This window comes from Diorhabda carinulata, chromosome 12 (genome assembly GCF_026250575.1).
Source record: "Diorhabda carinulata isolate Delta chromosome 12, icDioCari1.1, whole genome shotgun sequence".
Lineage (NCBI taxonomy): Eukaryota > Metazoa > Arthropoda > Insecta > Coleoptera > Chrysomelidae > Diorhabda > Diorhabda carinulata.
In genome coordinates this window covers 9,983,818-10,000,000 of record NC_079471.1, presented here as the reverse complement: position 1 = coordinate 10,000,000, position 16,183 = coordinate 9,983,818, and the positions used below count along the sequence as shown (strand labels likewise).

Below are 16,183 nucleotides of genomic sequence, written 5' to 3'. Positions count from 1 at the left end.
TTTCATGAGTAAACAAAAATATCAATTTTGTAATAGCGTTTCTGTTAATCACCTCTTATGGCGCCATCTGATGATTACAGAACAGTTAATCCTCATTATTGACATTGTTATGAAACAGATGTTCGCAATAAAATCAGATTATATATTTTAAACATTACTTGAACTTGAAAACTACAAACTTTCTAATATTGAAACAAGAAGATGATATTTACGTAAAAATTAATTAGGACAGATGCATAGATTCCAAAGGCTGAACTACAGCACCTCTCAGGTTACCTTCTAACACTTTTCAGAGTATGATGTGTAAACTATTTATCAAAAATATTAAAATGTCTTGAGATAAAGGGCTAAAACAATTTTAATTTGGAATATGTATCTCGGTTGGGAGGATATGGACAATTATTCCCTGCATAGTTTATATTTATCCTATTTCTATACTTATTTTTCATAGTTATTCTTTTGAAATTTAGAAAATTTAGAATTTTGTTGCACCATTACATTCTTTATTATAAGTTTCAGTACTCTTTAGATTTGCTCTATCTACTTTATTCAAATTTTTCTATTAAATTTCATGAAAAAATAATGACTGGAGTTACTCTTGCGAAAATCCTGAATCCATTATCTCTTAAAGGAATGACCCATTGATATTTGAATAACACTGATCTTACATTAACCCAAACAGCGTTTACGTCAGTCGGCGATAATTATCCACCGATTTTTTTTGTATATACGTCATAGATAATGTAAATATTTGATCAGTGAAGTAGAATCTAAATATTCTGTTTGTATTTCAGCTTCACAATATTGATTGTAATCCACAATATAAAACGTGACAAAACAAAATGTAATCAACGCTGATGTTTATTGCATCTTATTTCATTAATCAACTCTCAAATAATTAGTCTGCGTGATATATATTATGAAAACAAAAATATGAACGATGGCATTGAAATTTATATAACAAAATAAAAATAATAAAAAAATTTATAAAACATAATATCCACCAATAAACTATGAATACAAAAATTTATAGTCGTCTCCAAAGTATCTCTTAGAAAAATTCTTGAAATTAAAATCAATGATAATCAAATTTTTCATGTCAGAGACAAACAAATTGGTCCACGCTAACGATCAATAGAAAATAAGATGGAAACGACTAGCCTACAGGTCTATTTTTAGTATGAAAATATTATCCCCCTCCAGCACCCCCTCTGAATAATAAGCATCCTCTCGAAAATTTGGAATAAGAATGGGGGTCACGTGACACCTTGTTAGAGAGAGATTTCAGTCCTATATTCAGCAATATAAAGTTTATTAAATTTGGTGCAATCATAACTGAGAAAATTAGTTTTTAAGATGTAAACTTTTGATATTGTGTATCACAAAAGTTTACATAGAATGAAGATAATATTTAGAATGTAATTTCCAATGTACTTTACAATTAAGTTAAATGTTAAAAATGACCACCATTCATTTCTCGTACAACATTTTGTATAACCTCAGGGGTTATTTTGTTAATTTCTTCCCTTATCCTAACTTTTAAATCAGCAAAGTTGTCGGATTTATTGAACTATACTGTAGGTTTTAAATAATCCGATAAGAAGTAATCGGGGGGAGTAAAATCGGGGGATCTAGCCGGTCATTCGATCGTTCCACGTCTCCTAATCCACCTATTAGAAAAACCTCGTTTAAATAATTTCTAACTGTACGTGCAAAAAGCGGTGGAGCTCAGTCTTGTTAATAGTAAAGAAATCGATCTATCTCATTTGGATGATTAGCAACAGGAAAAAGTCTTTGTATAATGTAGGCACTAAGTAGTTGATCAAAAAATCTGGATAAACCTCACCATTAACAGTGCCTTCAAAAAAATTAGTGCCAATAATTTTATTGTTAATGATACCAGCCCAAACGTTCACTTTTTTAGAATATTCAGTTCAGTTCAGTTCATAAACATCAATTCACAGAATGCTTCTGTCAGGATCATCTTCATTCAACTTCTGAACCAACTAAACGTTGTAAGGTGGTATTTTTCTCTATGCAAAACTCTCAAAATAGATGATTTACTTACATCATTGTCGGCGGCAAGTTCTCTAATTGTCTTATGCGAATTTTCCTCTATCTCTATAAGTACATCTAACTTTTTTTCATCAATAAATTGAACATATCTATCTGGTTTTTAAATATTTTTTACATGTCCAGTTTCAAGAAACTTTTGTTTAATTTTGCTAGCTGTAGACTGCGAAACGTGTTGACCAGCTTATTTATTATTAAAAATTTCACAAATCTTTCGAATTCTTGTTTTATTACCACAACCAGTCTTAAATAAAATATCTCATCTTTGAGTCTCCGACAAATGAGCCTCAATTGAATTTAATACGAGCACAAATATTAGACTTACATCTTCTAGTGACTAAATAACCCATGAGGACAAAATGTTGTACGAGAATTCCAAAATCGCCTCGCTTATTGTCAAGAAGTGAATAGTAGTCATTTAATTTAATTGTAAAGTAGATTGAAAAATGCTTTTTAAATACTACGCGACATTATTATTTTCATTCTAAAATTCTAAAAAATTGAAGTTTTTTTCACATAGTACATAATAACGATAAAATTGAATTTATTCCATACATATGGACTGCATTATTTATCATATCTACTTTCTATCATTTGATGACTGCATCATCTGGTATCTCTCATATGCAACCAACGCCATCTGTCCTATGTCACCAACGCATCAGTCATTCGTCACCAGCATCATTTCGCAACAGAATATGACATATGACACATAAGATGGGATCATAGAACATATGATATGACAAATACTCCCACCAGTCATGAAGGTGGATAATAGGGTGAAAAAGTATTATAACCAATGTGAAGCTATACTCGTATATGACCAGGGTCATGTTAAAAATGTTTAGATATTCAAACATTAAAAGATTATTGTGAATAAATCGAATATTGAGTGAATTTTTCAATATATTTCTATCTAACTTTATACATTTCTGACCAGTACTCTTTTGAAATTTGTTGAGTTTTCTTTATATATGCCGTTGTAACTGTGAAATCGTCGATCATTTTGCGATATATCGGTTAAAACTTTTCATGGATTCCCATCGCAATGGTCTTCATATAACCGTTTTTCGAGAAAAGGCAAATACTATTTCCTTCTTTTCCCAACACTACTTGAGCGCCAATTTTTGGCAATTCCCATTTGAAGCACCAAACTGTCGACTGCTTTTTGGATTTAGGATGGTGTAGATACAACTACGATTCATCAGTTTAATAACATTATAAACTGCTTGTGTATCAGGCACCCATTTTCGACATCACTTTGTTAGATGTGAGTGATCTTCAACAATTGTAAGTACGGCTGCCGACCTCATCTATACAGTGTTCTCGATTTTGTTCCTCGACATCATCAGTCTACAGTTTTCTTGAATGTTTTTTAAGGTAACTACAGTAGCTAATCGACTACGACGAAGTTCTTCTTCTGCATGCTAATTAAAAACTATTGCTTGCTAAGAGCCAGATTAGCTAAAATTGTTCACCTCAGATTGATGAAACTCTTCTGGTTAGGGTTATTACGATTGACTTCTATTTTAGCAAAAATTTCACAAATTCCGTCAACTTGCAGGTACGTATCTACGCTCGTACTGAACTGATCAAGATTTTATTCCTGATATAAACACAACATATATCAAATATTTCACATAGAAGATTAATTTAAATGACGGTATTGCAGCTGGTACAAAAATTTAAAAGACGATCCTTGTCTATATTTTTGTGTCTATGAAGCTTATCTCAAGCAAGATCTTTATTTTTACGATAAACGTAAACAAATGTTTAAAGAGATTGACCTAATTTGTTCGAAAACCTCTTTAAATGCACTTGTTGATACAATCTTGAACGATGTGTCATTTTTAGTGTCTGTGGAATATTATAGACCAAATGATTGATAACATATAGATAAAAACATCTCAAATATAAAGTAACAAAAGGTAGAATTGAATTTTTTAATTTGCTAGTGATATTGTCATTATCAAAAAGATAATTTTTAATGTATAAAAATAACAAATTGATTATATTGCATAGAAACTATAATAAAATGTCATAAACATACCTGAACTCATAAAATAAGGGATTCTAAATCTACCGGATAGAACTCTATCTCGAAGAGCTTGTAATGAACAGCCATCAAATGGTAGAGCTCCACATACTAAAACGTATAGAACTACACCCAAGCTCTGTAAAAAGAATTACTGTTAGTAACAATCAAATTGAATTATTTAAACAATGTATTCGAATTATATATTACTATTTTGTCACGTGTTATGTGCATATTTTCCTATTCATTTCAGTTATCAGGGATGTTATTCCCATGTCGGTAATAATATATCAATATTGGATATATTAATCTAGGAATTTGGTTCCCTTACTTTTGCTTTCTTATTTTTGTATTCTATGAAATATGAGGGCTATTACTTAAGTTTGGTGATAGACAATTGGATGTAGCTTTATTGTTTTTCAAAATATTCTCCATTAAGTTCAATACACTTCGCATATCTTTGAACCAATTACCAAAACATTTTTCCCATTCCATCAACTGCTTCTTCAGGTATAGAAAAATGTTGACCTCGCAATCTATTTTTGATCTGCGGGAATAAGAAAAAAACATTGGGTGCCAAACAAGGCAAATGACCCATCTTGTTCGATGTTTTGAGTGTTCAGAAACGTTTTTGTTTGAACTGATGTGTGAGAGCTCGCATTGTTGTGATGGAGAATGATTCTGCGATTTTTTTCCCTGATTTTTTTTAACAATTCTGGCAAAAAAATTTTGGTATACAATTCAGAATTGACTGTTCTACAGGTACTATAATAGAACGTTGGGACATTCACAGTTATTCCAAAAAACAGGCGGTCATTTGCTTCCAATTGCTTCGTATGCGAATAACTTTTGTTGGATTTAGCTCGTCTCAATTTCACGGTATTTCGCATGATAATCTTGCAATATCCGTTACAGTTTTCTACGCACACTATCGATGTTTTCTGGTCTAATCAAACGCCGATGTTGGACGACCTTCACAAAGTTTATCCTGTAGAAAAGTGCCACGATTGAATTCGGAAAATCAGCAAAACACGGTTATTCGAGGTCGTGCTTCATCACGCCGAAGCGGTTTAATCGGCACAATGTTGTTGGTTTAATCCACGTCGAAAGTCATATAAAATCATCGCACTAAAATGTTCGCAATTTATTTTCATTTTTTGACCAAGATAAATGTTACAAGTATCTGTAAACAAATCAAATTGCACTCATATGACAACACGTTCTGAGCACGTTCACCACTAAAAATGTCAAACTTTATGATGGTAATGTTAGATTTGACGTATTCATATCAGTGTTGCCATATGTTAAAACTTAATTAGAAACCCTCCTAATACTTCTCAAGGAATCAGTTACTTTTCTTTTCTGACTTTGGTACAATAAAAGAAGATTTTGCGGAGAAAAATTGTTGTAGCATGCTCAAAATTGGCAAAAACTTTCAGGATAATGAGTATTTGAATAAGAAATACGAGGATGTATTGATTTCTAGTTAGCCTAGACCAGTTCCATGCATAAACAAAATATTGCGTTACCATAGCAACGAACAATAACTTATAAAAAAGTAAGCCAGAGTTACGCAATAAATTAAAAGAAAAAAATGTCCACCGAAATTGTGAAAATCGAAAAATTGGAGTATCGAGCCATCATCAAGTACCTTTATTTAAAAGGGTTAAGAGGTAAGCAGATTTACGAAAATATGATTAATACCCTTGGTGATCAATGTCCTAGATATTCTAGGGTAGAGGCATCGCGTTCGATCTGTGCTCGATTTGAAAACGATGTAGACTTCTTAAGCCGAATTTTTACTATGGATGAGACTTGGGTACATTTCTACGATCCAGAAACAAAGCAATAATCGATGGAATGACGCCATTCTTGGAGAACCACTCTGGTTCTCCAAGACCTAAGAAGTTTCGTGTCCAAAAATCTGCTGGAAAAGTTCTTGCTTCAGTTTTTTGGGATTGCCATGGAGTAATCATGATTTATTTTTTGGATAATGGTAGAACAAGAACTGGAGATTACTATTCAACATTACTGATCCCTCTACGGTAAAAAATTGAAGAAAAAAGGCGCGGAAAGCTATTCAAAGGTGTTTTGTTTTTGCAGGACAACGCCCCTGCACACAAATCTCTTGTTGCCATGCAAAAAATTCGTGATTTAGGGTTTGAATTACTAAAAGATCCCCCCTTTTCACCAGATTTGGCTCCGTCCGACATTTATCTCTTTCGTCAACTGAAAAAAAGTTTAAAATGTCGTAAATTTTCTTCCAACGAGGAGGTAATAAAAGCTGTGGAGATCTGGTTTGCAGAGCAAGAAGAAACATTTTTTTTTGAAAGGTTTAGAGACATTGCAGGTTCGCTGTAATAAATGTTTCCAATTGAGAGGAGAATATGTTGAGTAATAAAATATTTTGAAATTCGAAATTTTGTTTGGTTCTATAGTAGGCTAAGAATTTTCCAATATATCCTCGTATTGTATCAAGTTTAAAATAAGAAACTTATAATGAGAACCTGAATGTGGAACATTTATTGTCAATTGTATAAAAACGCAAGCTACTTAACAACTGTCCCAAACAATATTATCTTCCCACTAAACGAAAATTGTAATATTGCAGTCATGTACGTTTATTTTGCAATCAAAGTCTTAGCTGTAGCCGTAAAGCTGGTTTTTAATTAGTTTCAACTAACCTTTCCCTTATTTTCCAAGTGACTTCTTAAAATCGATGAAATTTTTGATCCTCACAACTTCTAATATCAACTAGATCATTCTTCGGAATATTCTTAAGAAATTAAATATCTACATATGCGGTTTTTAATTGCAGGAGACAAAAAATATTATTATTATTATTTTTCTTATAATTATTATTATAATCCTTATTTTCTTGACTGGAGCTAATTTGCCGGAGTTTTACAGTAAAAGTTGGAGATAATCTTAAATGTGCGTTTTAGATGAAAAGTAGAGGTGTAGAGGAATCAATTTCAAGTTTTGGGTTTACGCTTTCTGATTATAAATCAAGAAATTATGCATCTGCAAAAATGCGTTTCTGTTGTGTAATTGAAAATTTTGTTGTTCTGAGGTGTTTTGAGACATTGTCCAAATATCTTCCTTTTCCATGTAGATTTTATTTCCAAAAATTAACGGGTCACAAGATGCGACATTTTCAGACCTATTTTTCTGTCCCCTTCTCTTATTTAAAACTAATAAAAAAAATAGTTCTATAGTAGAATGGAAAATAAATTGAAGTTATTCAAATTTGTTTCCTGCACTGCGGCCATACCGCAGTGGCGGAAAAATATGAAGGCAATCTTAAATTTTGGCGTTCAATCGCTTATTGTGAGAAAACGGCTCATTAACGCCAAAACGCGGAACTACTAATTATTATAAATATTAGTATTGAAAACACAATTTGTTGCATTCTGTAGTCTAGTAAGAATTGCCGGTCCAGTGGAGTTATCTTTATTATTTTATATTTTCAAAAAATTAAAAATTTTACAAAAAGATAAAAAAGGTTTAAATTTTATTTGATGGACTATTTCGTAAATATTTATTTACCTGTAATAACAATAGTTATAACTTCCGAAGTAAAAAACTATCTAATAAGGTTGAAATTTGCATAATTGCAACACTTTCAAAACTAAAATGCGTGCGGGAAAGTGGGTTAAAACGCACGGTCGTAGAAGAAATAATTTTTGAAGGAAATTTAATAAACTTTCATTCAATAATGATAGTTTCTTACGTCTTTCTGTATCCAAGGTATAATCAGAAAACGAATTGTTTAATTTTAATGCCAAACATTTTTTACCTCTCGTCATCCTTTTTTAGACAAAAAAATGCATCTTATAAGAAAAGTGTGCCAATTTTCAGCGTGTTATTACACTTTTTACACTTCTAGCTATTTTTTGCCTTTGATTTCTGTTCTACTACACACTAAGTCTGCAAGTTTAGATGATAAGAACAATAAAAGATTTAACCATTTAAAAAATGTGAAAAACAAACGAATGAAAATATTCGAGGGTCTCAGGCAGTACTGAACACTGCTTACACTACCACTACACCAAGGCTCAATTCCACCAACGGTTCCAGAAATTATAACTTAGTCTCAGGTAGTGATAGTTTAGGTGCTACAATAAGATGGGAATATGCCTGTTTGCATAGTGGTTTTCCATTTGATTTTAAGTATGTTTATTGATTATCATCCTCGATATATACCTTCCATGTGCCACTTCCATTATTCGAAACAATTCAGGAAACCAGTTCCTTCAGTAAGACCGGCGCTCTTCCTTTCACAGCTTCAACAGACTCAAATCTTGTTCATTTTGATTTGTCATACGTTATTACCTTTTATAATGAGTTTAAGTTACTTTTTTTCATGAAAAATTAAATACAGAAATTGAAGAATATGTGGGTTTGTCAGACGTTCAGATGTTAAGTGAACCCTTAATTGTTCCTGTTCAAAATACTGACAAATGACGCAGGATCCTAATAAATTATTGAATATACAAAACATATTATGGCTAGAAACTTTTTCCCGTAAATCTTTTCAAGTTTTTCCTTACACAAAATACCAAATATAACAAACAGAAGCATCAAAAATTGTGTAGAATTTCTCCATTTTTCTCCGTCCAAGGAATTATCATCGTACTCTATGAGAGAGTCACTGATAAGAAGAAAGTGGAAAGGAAAAAGAGATTCGTCGCGTCGGGAATTACATGCTTTACTAAATTTTATCGAAATTTTTTGCCACTACGGTGAAAATTGGCATATTATATTTCAGTTTTTCTCACAACATTTCCAGGGGATCGACAGAATGCAAGAGTTTTTTCATTGTTCATATCTAAAACTCTTTTTCATTAATATAGTGCAGAAGTTGATTATTAATTTTGATTAAAGTAATTATCTCTAACGTTGTTTCATCATCGCAATCGTATTTCGAACTCTAAATGGCTCTTAAGAGTTTAAATCAACTCTGATTCATTATTTCTATAATTTATTTTCTTTTAGAAATATCTATTTAGTAAGAAATCATTCAATTAAATTGATTGTTCAATTCTTTGAAGTAATATTTTAATGGAGATATGACAATATATAGTTCTCACCAGTATTTGCATATCATACTTCAATAGTACTAGTTCCTTCAAAATTTTTGCAGGATAAAATTTCAAAGTATGAGCTTTGTATAGAATAAGTAAATAACTATCTAGTTCTTCTATTCTATAATATTCATTTTTATCAAAAGAAAAAGTCTCACTACAATATCAAATTGGAGAGAAAAATCATACGTAGGTTACTTAATTTACAAGTAAAGAACAGATTTTTTCCTTTCGTCAATGATTAAATTTTTCCTTTATCTGAGAGGTGCTTGGTGTAGTTTGGGGTCAATGTTGATTGGTGTCAGAGGTTTCGATCTCAAATAATTTTCAACCTACTATAATTTTTCACTCGCAAACTCCCAATGGAGCTGTACCTAAATGATTCGATTTCAGTTGGGTGAATTGGGTCAAATATTCTCTTTTCAGGTTCATGAACCTATAAGGATGATTCATTGGTTGTAGTTTACACGGTTTATACTTCTAAATGTTCTTGATTCTAGGTCTTCTAAATTAGTTTCTTTTATAATTTTTTAAAAAAATTAGAAGCATAAACATATCAAAAGGTCTAAGAATTAAGAAATTAAAGAAGTTCATACGGTTTTTATACCCCAGCTGAAGTTAGTTAGCTGAACAGTTAGCCAGAAGGAATAATGAAAACATTTTGTCACGTTGGTTTAGAAAATACTTTATTACTTATATAACTACATTAACTAGTATAAACAATAACATCTTTATCATGTTTCGTTTTATTTTTCCTCAAAAACTCTCCGACAATCTTTTCGAATAACTTTCACAGATAAAAAACTCAATTTTTTATCAACAATCAGAATATTTTTTACATTCTATGGGTTAATTTACTGGCGCGTGTTAGATAATCTAACATCTCTAATGTCTTGGTAAGGCTTACATCCAGTGATGCAACCTCTTGTACCTCATATTAGGTCTATTGGCCAACTTTATTTCAGTCTTTTCGTGTTTTGTGGCATTAACAACTCCTCTAGTGGTGAATTTGGGTGCGTTTCTATAGTTTTGTGATCTTCGATAATCCTTTCTTGGATAACTTCTTGTACAGTAGGCACTCCCAGGTCCACGTGAATGGTGTGATTTGTTACATACCTATTTGTATTAGATTTGGAAGCGCAACCCCACAGCTCTATTCCATATGTCTATATAGGCTTGATGACAGATTTGTAGATAAGGACTTTGTTTTCAAGTGACACTTTGGATTTTCTCCCTATCAACCAATGTAGTACTCTTTCTTTTATATCAAGTTGTTTTCTTTTTTTTGGGATGTATTGTTTCCAGTTAAGTTTTTTGTCTAGGTGGATTCCTAAGTATTTGGCACTATCTGCTTGAGGTATTTCCGTATTGTTTAACTTGACTGGCGGATATGTACCCTTACGTAGTGTGAATGTTACATTCATTGATTTGGTTTCATTAACTTTAATCCTCCATTTTCGTAGCCACTCCTGTAATTGGTCAAGATGATCTTGGCCTTTTTTGCTGGTGATTGTGGTTTTTGATCTGTAGAAAGGATAACTGTGTCGTCAGCAAAAGTTCCTGTTGTTGTATACTGTGTCTCTGGTATATCTGATGTATACAGTATGTAAAATAGTGGGCCTAGTACGCTACCCTGTGGCAACCCTGCTGCTATAGTAAAATTTTCGGACTTTTCCTCATTAACTTTTGTATGGAAGCTTCTGTTGGTTAAGTAAGATTTCAGAAGTGGATAGTAGTTTGGGGGAAGGGTAGTGTCAAAATCCTATCCAATATCAAGAAAAACAGCAGAGCAGTATTCTTTGTTTTCCAGGGCTTTATTTATTTTCTGCGTGAGTAGGTGGACTTGTTGCACTGTCGAATGTTTTTATCGGAATCCAAATTGATGGCAGGGGATCCAATTCTGTTGAGGTAAGTCTTCAGTTATTCTATGTAGGAGTAATTTCTTAGGAGCAAGAAGACATTGTAGGTAGAAGACTTATTGGACGGTATGATGACACTTTGGTTGGGTCTTTGCCAGGTTTACCAATTAATACGATTTGTGCAACTTTATACGATTTTGGCCAGTATCTAAGTCTCAGAATTGCATTGTTGATGTATTTTAGCATGACTACCTCTTTTTATGGCAATTCTTTCAGCATTTTGGTGGTTATTAGGTTAGAGCCCGGTGCTTTTTTCGGGTTTAGTAATTTTATTTCATTGCGTACTTCTTTTGGAGTCAATGCTTTTATAGGGCTTCTTGTATTTATTGCAGTTGCTAAGTTTTGCTCTACTTCTCTGTCTCTGTCTCGTGACTTACTGGCTGGAAGACTGTAGTGAGATGATTCGCAAATAAATCTGCTTTTTCTTTGTAGCTTTTAGCCCACTGTTAATGTTCGTTTAAAACTCAATTTGAGGAACTTTTCTAACTTCACGGATCCATCGGCCAACAAATTTTAGTTTTATTTCTATAATATTTGAAATTTATTTGTAAATACCGAGAGGCATCACTATTCTTTTTTAGCGCCTTCTTAATGGTTTTAATGGGTCACAGTTTAATATGTGAAGGAGATAGAATAATGTTTTATGGATACACCAACGACTCATTGCAGGCATTTTGCTTGGAGTGTACACGTTTCGAATGGATCATTGTTTTCTTATATAATGATGCTCTCAGACACTGCTATACCACAGTGAAAGAAAGTAAGACTATTCGGTAGATTCACCTTGTAAACTCAATAACAATCCTATGACTTTGAGGTCATTACCAACTTTCCATTTCGTATTTCATCTTTATTGTACTTTATTGTACTTATTGATTCATAGCTCTCATTACAAGTTACTGCATATCCTATTGGTATAGGTTTTCACAACATTGGTGAACCAAATAGAAAAATTGCTTCATCTCCGACTAATCATTTTAGTAAAACGATTCTTGAATTTTTGAAAAACACTTGAACTTGGTTCACAATAGTAGTCACCATGTAAGGTAGTTTAAAAACGAAAAAGTCGAAATGTGTAAGTCAGCGATATAAAACAAAGTAATATTCTAGTTTAATAGTCTCGGGAAGTTTTTCTGTCTTTTAATTTTGTCTCTATGCAACAATTTTATCTCGTAAAGTGTGTGATGAAGGGTGGCAAGCCCAAAAACAGGAACAATCAAGGTGCAGAATTTTCAGAAAAATATATGTGCAAGTCGTCCAAGACCTAATTAGATATGTTCGCAGAAAATTATGCCTAGTTGAGGATCATAAGCCATAAATTTAATTAAACATAATTTTGGGCCAAAACTGTAGGACATACCTTAATTAATTTTTTTTGAATAAACGAAATATCAATTAGATTGTGGAAATACATTCTCACAGCAAAACAAATAACTACTGTTGTTCAGTCTGTATATTGTCGGTCCAATTTTCTTTCATGTCTGGTGCAGAACTATAATGCTTCCGATGCAAAATTTCAGCAATCCCGCGGGACAGATAGAACATTGTAATAATTTGATATTATCAAGAATTAAAGACAATTTAAGAATGCATTTTGTAGCTTAAAGATATGCATGAATTATTTTGAATCAGTGTAGAGAAAACAATTTTTAACGAAATATCTTAACTTAGTAAAAATTAAAAAAAAATAAGCAAAGATCGCTCCAGATCTGTTATTGATTCATTAGTTAACTAGGAAAATGAAAAATTACTTTTTGCTTGTAGTTGCTAAAATTTTTAAGACCTCTAATTGAGTTAACTGAATCGTTTACAAATGTGCTAGAGACTAATATGTAGCTAAATAAAGCAGATAGAAGGTATTATATACATTTTGACACTAGTCTCAGATATAAGGGATTAATATATGATTCCAGTAACTTTTGACGATACTGACCCGACATGCGCTAAAAATTAATACATAAGTCTACGATATTATCTTAATTTTGAGTAAATTTTTAAATAAGTGGGATCGTTATCTACCCAACGATTTGTGGATCTTGTTTATTGACAGCTAGAAATATAAAACATTTAAAGGTGTTCCATTAATTTCAACATTTCTCTACGACTTTTTCATTTCTATTGTTTACTTTGTAAACGCGGCGACTTTCAAACGTATGAATTAGTTATAGAATATTATAAGTTTGCAGGCCAAAGTTTAAGACCACCTAAATTGAAGTAGGAAAATTAAATACATATCTAATAATATATTAAGTGTTTAATTAAACTGTTAAATCATCTAATAGAACACTTTTTGAAAAGTGTAAAGAAATATGAACAGTCCATGCTAAAAAGGCTATAATTAGCTAAACTAAAATTTTGGCACACAGACAATCAATTTGTTGATAGTGTCTAGTACATAGGTGGGGAACCTGCGGTCTCGAGGCCGCATGCGGCCTCCGCAAGATTCTTGTGCGGCCCTTTGCCACCTAGTACAAAATGGTAGAGTGTTTTTTCTTTTTTCATTTAGAAGGAATATTGGGAATTAAAAAATTGTAGAATTGTCAGGTAATTGAAAAATTATTTATTCGGATATTTCAGAATTTCAGAAATCAATTATACTTCTTTCAGAGTATTGCCGAAATGTTGGCTTTATATCCAAATAAATAATTTTACACTTTACTGAAAATTCCACATTGTTTATGTAATTTACATATCTAAAAGAAACGAATAATGTTCTATGTAATATTTATTTGAAAATAAAGTAAAATTACAACATACTATTTACAAAATTTGTCATACAGAGTAGCAGACGATATGTTTACATCGATATTGATAGGTTGTATCATCGATTACACAGAGCCATTCATTAGTCAGCTGATTGTCTTTGCAAAAAAAATTAAAGTAGCGCTGGCAGCGCCAACTACCTTGTCTAAGAAGTAAACAAAACTCGGTTTCAGATCTCCCATTTGAGTGTCACACCTTGCTTTGACTTCTCTGACTCGCATCTCTCAACGCTTCCCTGTTGCGATCTTCGGCAAACTGTAGTTAACAGTGCGTGCTTATAACAGTTACACAGTTTTATTGTATTTCTAGAAAGTATACACTTTGTTAAAGATATTATTCGATATTCGTTTTTTTATCCATCTTGTCAAATAGCAAGAGAAGAAAATTAGGTGATGAAAACAGAACATTTAATGTAGAATGGGAGTTAGATTTTTAGATTCTTTACTGCTGAGAAAGATAAAATGATGGATGATTGTTATGCAATACAGTTTTAAGTATTTAAAAAAAAGCGAATACAAATAAACACTACTTGACTCGTAAAGAACATAAATATTTCGCTTTAGAAGGTGTATTACGAAAAGCTGCTCTTCAAAAGTTGAAAAATTAGAAGCATCATCAGCAGGCATCTTTTAGTGTCTTTGTAAATCAAAATTCCGCAGCAAAGAATGTATTGTTGAAGCAGTGAGTATGTTAGATCCAAGAAATGTCGACAAATACAAATAATTACCTCTTTCCAGAAGAACTGTAACAGATCGACAGCACGAATTAGCGCAAAATGTAATAGAACAACTTCATACAATTATACAAAATGAAGATGTTTATTTTTCAATTGGTTCAGATGAAAGCACTGATAAAACAGATTCGGCACAAGTTTTATATTTTATTCGTGCTATAACTAAAGATTTTCAATGTTACGAAGAACTACTTGCGTTGGGTACACTAACTGGAAGAACTCGCGGAGCCGATATTTTCGAAAACTTCAAAGAAGTATGTAATAAATTACAATTGAATGTCAGTAATTTAGTCAGTGTCTGCACCGATGGCGCACCTTCCATGAGAGGCAAAAAAGAAGGATTCGTTGCTTTGTTAAAAAAGGAAAATTTAAACTTGAAAAAATTGATATCATTTCACTGCATTTTGCATCAGCAAAATCTTTGCGCAAAATCTACCATTTTGCAAGACACTCTGGATAGAACCATTGCCATTGTCATGCTCTCTTTAGATGAGGAAACGTATAGTGTTGACCTACCATACTACTGCAAGGTTCGCTGGCTATCAACAGGTCAGGTTTTGTCTTTGACAAACTTTTATCAACAACAAGGAAACCATTGTGATCTATGAGATGAAGTATTTCTCAGAAACCTTGCATTTTTGTCTGATAGGATGTCAAAACAAAACAATTTAAATATTTGCCTGCAATGTGAAACGAGGTATATTTATGAAATGTGGCAAAAGATCCAAGCGTTTAAAAAAAATTTATCATTTTTCGAAACATTGCTTTGTCGATCGGAAATATCTGCACAACACAAAGTTAAATGAGCAGAACTGTGAAAATAAAGAGTATACTAATAGATTTTCTGATTTTGACGAGCAAACTCCTGCTATAAAACTGGCATTTGAACCACACTCAATAGATATATCCGAGGCTCCTGCAGAACTACAAATGGAGTTAATTGATTTAGGGGAAGATAGTATCATCAAATCCCTTTTTAACGCTAAAAACGATCCCATAGAAATCTGGAAAAATGCTGTTGAATATCCATGCCTTCGAGAATATGCTCGCCGTTTATTTTCCTGCTTCGGAAGTATCTACTGTTGTGAGACAACATTTTTTTCTCTCATGTCAAAAATAAAAATAAATTTAAGAACGCAAATTACAGATGCACATTTAGAGGATCAATTAAAGCTGTGTGTTACGAAACTTGATCCAAATATACAATTACTGTCAAACAAAAAACAAAGCCAAATAAGTCTCTAACTTAGTGAATAAAAAAATATCTTTTATTGTATTTTTTTATAATATTTTTATATTATTTTATATGTATATTATATTTAAAATTAAGTAATATTATATTTTATTTTTTCTATATCATGCAATAAATTGTAAAAAAACAATAATAATTTCACAAAAGTCACTTTCTTAGGTCAATCAGCTTATGCGGCCTCTCTTATTGCTGCCTAATTTAAATGTGTCCTCTAATGGTAAAAAGGTTCCCCACCTCTGGTCTAGTTTATTGTTCTAACTATCGCATGAAGCATTCCACAGTTCTTCTCGCGACGACAGACCACAATCACGGAGGTTTTTA

The 16,183-nt window shown here is 32.1% G+C and overlaps 1 protein-coding gene across 2 annotated transcripts in view; it reads right to left on the bottom strand.

Annotated features, from left to right (window-relative positions):
• The window catches only part of LOC130899904 (serine/threonine-protein kinase SIK2-like), a 142,948-nt gene that overhangs the window by 51,005 nt on the left and 75,760 nt on the right, over nucleotides 1-16,183 (bottom strand). For both annotated transcript variants that reach the window (XM_057810081.1, XM_057810082.1), the window contains one exon: nucleotides 4,124-4,247. In XM_057810081.1, coding sequence (XP_057666064.1) covers nucleotides 4,124-4,247 — 124 coding nt within the window. The remainder of the gene's footprint in view (nucleotides 1-4,123; nucleotides 4,248-16,183) is intronic.